General features: G+C 34.4%; 1 protein-coding gene across 1 annotated transcript; it reads left to right on the forward strand.

Annotated features, from left to right (window-relative positions):
* Nucleotides 1-807: 807 nt before the first annotated feature.
* On the forward strand, nt 808-4,210 carry LOC308686274 (uncharacterized protein). The gene is made up of 3 exons (XM_081394639.1): nt 808-1,095; nt 1,181-1,323; nt 3,145-4,210. Exons 1-3 carry the CDS (start codon nt 846-848, stop codon nt 3,442-3,444), a joined length of 693 nt encoding a protein of 230 aa, XP_081250765.1. The 5' UTR covers nt 808-845; the 3' UTR covers nt 3,445-4,210.
* The last annotated feature ends 302 nt before the right edge of the window (nt 4,211-4,512 follow it).

Genomic DNA, 4,512 nt, shown 5'->3' on the forward strand with positions numbered 1-4,512 from the left:
ACTCCTAACTAGGTTAAGAGACCTCTTCAGCTCTCTTAAATAATTTAGGAGCTGAGACCTAGTCTTGACACTTAGGAACCTTTATGAATCACACTTATTCTTAAGTCTAGGAAGAAAAGTAAAATGACGTCATTCTTAAAATTTTGACAGACTTGAGACTAAAATTTTACTCTGAGTGGCTTTATACATACGGCCCCAGGTGCTTATACCCCTTTTCATGTTTATTTCATGTTCATGTTGGAGCCTAATGTTGAATCATTGTAGTCACATGGATTATTTTAATGATTCCATTTGGGGAAAATAACCTTTTAAAACTAATTAAGCATGCTTACAGTGACACAGTTGTATATACATTTTCTTGTAGATAAAAAAATGTTATGTATGTTTTGTGAAGTTATGATTATTGTTTTTATCATGGGGGACCTATTGCTTTCGTGAGTTTGTCTATTTTATTTACCACAAGTAAATTTGATTATTAGGTCATTTGAAGATAGTTTTATGAAATGATTGGTTATCTGAGTGTATCAGATAAGAGCGACATATAAAATGGGCAGAGCATTTGATCCTCAGGATTAGGGCACAGAACCAGTGATACAGTTATTTTAAATAAATAAATGATATGATAGAGTGTTTCCCAACCCTGATTGATAATTGTCTCCCTAATCAAACACACCAGATTCAACTCATCATTCAACTCATCAGCTCATTATCACATGGGTTAATGAGCTAATGAGTTGAATCTGGTGTGTTTGATTAGGGAGACAATTATCAATCAAATGTAAAAGAAGAAGAAGCAGAAGCAGAAGCAGAAGCAGGAGCAGGTGCAGGTTTAGAGCACGTAGAAAATGGCTTCCACTTCAACAGCCAAAAAATTTAAGAGTGATTACAATGAGTCAGTTTGTGGCTACATCCACAATGTAAGTGAATTAAAAACTTCACTTCGAACTGGTTATAAGTATTTCAATGCTGAGTTCCAAGTGAACAGGGATGAGTACCACGATGTCGTTGTGTTTGCTGCTGAAAAACGAACAGCTTTTGTTCAAGCTAACAGGAATCAGAGTCCTGTCAAATTGGACCGGATAGCACGGAGAGTTAGTGAGTATCTATTCAGTTATCTAAATATTTAAGTGTTTTTCTAATGTTACTGATTAGTAAAATGATTGGTAATGTGTTTGCATAGGTAAGAATGGCAGTGAATATGACATTCACTGTGGTAGCTGTACAGACATTTCTGTGGTGGCAGATCTTGGGTATCCATTTAAATCCCCATTGTTGAAAGTGAAGACCATAGCTGAGGTGAAAAACATGGCTCCACAGCAGAATGTAAGTGATTTTATTTTGTGCTATGTGTATTAATGTGGTTGTGATCATTTGTGTACAACAGAGCTTCCCACACATTATTTTTATGCTGGTGCACAGCAAAAACTCCAGTGTTAAATGAACTCTCCTGGGAGTTTATATGGCTCCAGACTCAAGAGTGTTAAAGTGTAAAAATATGAGTGGTAAATTAACAGTCAAGAGTGTTAAAGTTAATGACCTAAAAATTCAACATGCTTTATTATTGTCACCATTGTTGAGATTCACAGGCTGATTATTTATGTCTGTGTCTAAAAGAAATTTTCAAAGTCTTTTGATCAGAATTAAGAGATTTTGGATTATATCAATTATCAATAAGAAAATCAAAGAAAATCAATAACTGTAAAATCACGGGCTGCTGTAATCAATATGGTAGACATAACTCTCTAAATGAGATGTGATTCAGGTCAAATTATGATAATGTCAAAACATAACTACCATCACCTTTAGAACCTTTCTCTGTGAGTTATAACTCAGATAGAAAAGCTAAACTAAATCTAAAGTTAATGATTTAAGGGTCAAGAAAAACTGATCACATATTGTCTTAAAATTAGATTTTCTCTTTTGGTCATTGTGCTTGTTAACATCAGGTGTCTTCAGTAATGATTAATCATCACTCAATGAATCACTTATTTAGCTCATTAACTTTAACACTCTTGAGTGTTAATTTAACACACATATTTTAATACTTTAACACTCTTGATTCTGGTGCTATATAAGCTCCCAGGAGAGTTAATTTAACACTGGAGTTTTAGCTGTGTGGGTTAAGTTATATACACCCTCAGGTGCTCTTCATTTGGGTGCAACACTTGTTTTCCCGGTCAGAAGTGACTGAACACCTAAAAATTAAACTTCCTCCATCTCAGTAAAAAAAACAATGCAATTTATTTTTTGTTAATCTTTTTCCTTTTTAATTTTGTATTTTGAGAGAATTTGATGTTATAAATATGTATGGTTAATTTTTGCCATTGAATATAATACAAACTTTTTTTTCTAATTTTTAAAAAATACTTCCTCAATTATTGCAGTATTTCAGATTAATATAAAGACTAGGCCTTTAAAATTTCCTTTGAAGTCAGATTAGCGTCATCTGTTGTGGAAAATTAAATTATTTCATGGGTTCACCACTAGATGCCTGTATAGCTCTCTATGGAGAGGCTTGTAAGTTTTCTAGTTTTTGAACCAAATTACTTTTAAGATGTGGATTTGAATGTATTTTTTAGAAATTCTCAAATACTTTTTACCAAGGTTTATAATTTTTTTTTTTTTTTTTATAAACTGAACGTGAAGTGTACACACTTTTGCATTACTACAGTCAAACCTGAATACAGAGAAAGCATTTTGTTACAGGTTACATTACAATTCAATAAAAAAATAAAAATATATATAAATGTATATAATAAATTGTGAGTGTCACTCCATTGCAGAGCACTTTTTTTTCTGCATTGTGGCTGATTTGTAGAGTTTGTCAATTTCCCTTCACTTATATGGTTGGTATGTTTTTTTTTTTTAAATCAATTCATTGGTGTGTGTAAAATTGTGTTTGTATGTGGGTGAGTGTCTGTTTTGCACTCTTGATGTTTAAGAGTGCCAACCCTTCATTGTTGAGCACTTTTTTTTTCTGCATCATGGCTGACTTGTAGATTGTACACAAATTTGTTTTTGTCAACTTCCCATTCATTATTTTAAATGTTTTTTCTGTCCTACAGAACAAAACATGTATGATTCTGTAATAGATGTTGTCTTTTTGCGTTTGTGTGCATAAGTAAATAAGACTTTTTGTTTCAGGTTGCTGCTGTCAAGGTGAAGGTAGTGCATGTTGGTTCCCCAAGTGAAACCGCTTCAGTAAAGGGAATACCGGTGGATCTGCAAATCTGCTATGTGGCTGATCACACCAGTCGCATCAAGCTGAATTTGTGGGAGACTCAAGTGGGAGCGCTGGTGAACAGTCAATTGTATGAAATTACCAATGTGTGCACTAGGGAGTTTGAGGGAGATTTTTATTTGACAGCCACCCGATTCTCACAATTTAAAAAAAGTGCCAGCACTTTCTGCTCCGGCCATAGACTCTCCATTCACAGTAAATGAAGGAGATGTTACGACAGTGATAGGTGAGATCAGTGGTGCCGAGGTCACCATCCGTTGGTGCTGTATGAAGTGCCGTGCTTGGCAGGCTAATTTTGATTCTAAAGCCAAGTTTAATCGGTGCGTGAAATGTGGGCTGCTGCAAAAGCTGATCAGTTTTCTGCCAACTGTAACAGCTAAAATCTCCGTGTCCGGTAACTCTGGGGAGGATGAATTTAAATTGTCCAATTCCGTTTTGAGAAGACATTTAGAGGAAGAGGGTTTGTGCAATTTGGTCGTGGATGCGCAGAGTGTTGAGGAGCATTTGCTAGAAATGGGGATGTGTTCATTCAACATTCAAAAGGGTGTGGTTATTGCAGTCAGCAAGGTAAAGGATGATAAGGCTGAAGCTGAACCTCAAAATGAAGATTTGCTTGGAGAAGCAGCCAATCTGTTTGAAGGTCAGGAAGGGGAGGTGGAATGTCCATTTGAGTGCTGAAATTGAAAGTGAGGTTTTTTATTATACTTATTTTCATAGAAGCATTTTTTTTAATTTTAGTCAAAGTAATTGTGGAATTGTATTGCTTTTTTTTTATACAAAAAATGTTTACGTTTAACATGTATAATTTGTTTAAATTTCTTTTGAAAAAGAACTTTGAAGATGCATTTAAAGCCCAATATTTTGTTTAATGCATTTATATTAAGGTATTCTTTTAATAAATTGTGGGCATTATTTTATTGTGCTGCATTTTATAACTATTTGTTTCAGTAAAAGTTCCTTTGCAATGTTTGAGTGTTTGTGGTGTTTCCATAGTACCAGTATGAAGAGGGTGTAATGTTTGGGGGGAATACATGGAAGCAATTTATATAGTCTATCATGTCTCTTGTAAGGCAGCATAAATGGCAATTAATGTAATGAGGTATGATGTTCCAATTGGCTCTTTTATATAGCTTTGCTACATGCACACGTCAATGAACATCTCACTTAACGTTCACTAATGTAGTTTTTATTCTGATATCTATTTAAGACGCACACGTCATGTAAATCATGTGTGGCAGTGAAATGTCGAGTCAATCACTTGTGGCAGTGAA

This window comes from Scardinius erythrophthalmus (genome assembly GCF_964197995.2).
Source record: "Scardinius erythrophthalmus genome assembly, contig: HAP1_SCAFFOLD_80, whole genome shotgun sequence".
In the NCBI taxonomy this organism is placed as follows: Eukaryota; Metazoa; Chordata; class Actinopteri; order Cypriniformes; family Leuciscidae; genus Scardinius; species Scardinius erythrophthalmus.

Excerpts from the sequence above, each read along its gene's own strand:
- LOC308686274 (XM_081394639.1), top strand. The coding sequence starts at position 846 with ATGGCTTCCACTTCAACAGCCAAAAAATTTAAGAGTGATTACAATGAG. Across the intron at positions 1,096-1,180 it reads CCGGATAGCACGGAGAGTTA|GTAAGAATGGCAGTGAATAT; the intron begins GTGAGTATCTAT and ends GTGTTTGCATAG. Across the intron at positions 1,324-3,144 it reads ACATGGCTCCACAGCAGAAT|GTTGCTGCTGTCAAGGTGAA; the intron begins GTAAGTGATTTT and ends TTTTTGTTTCAG.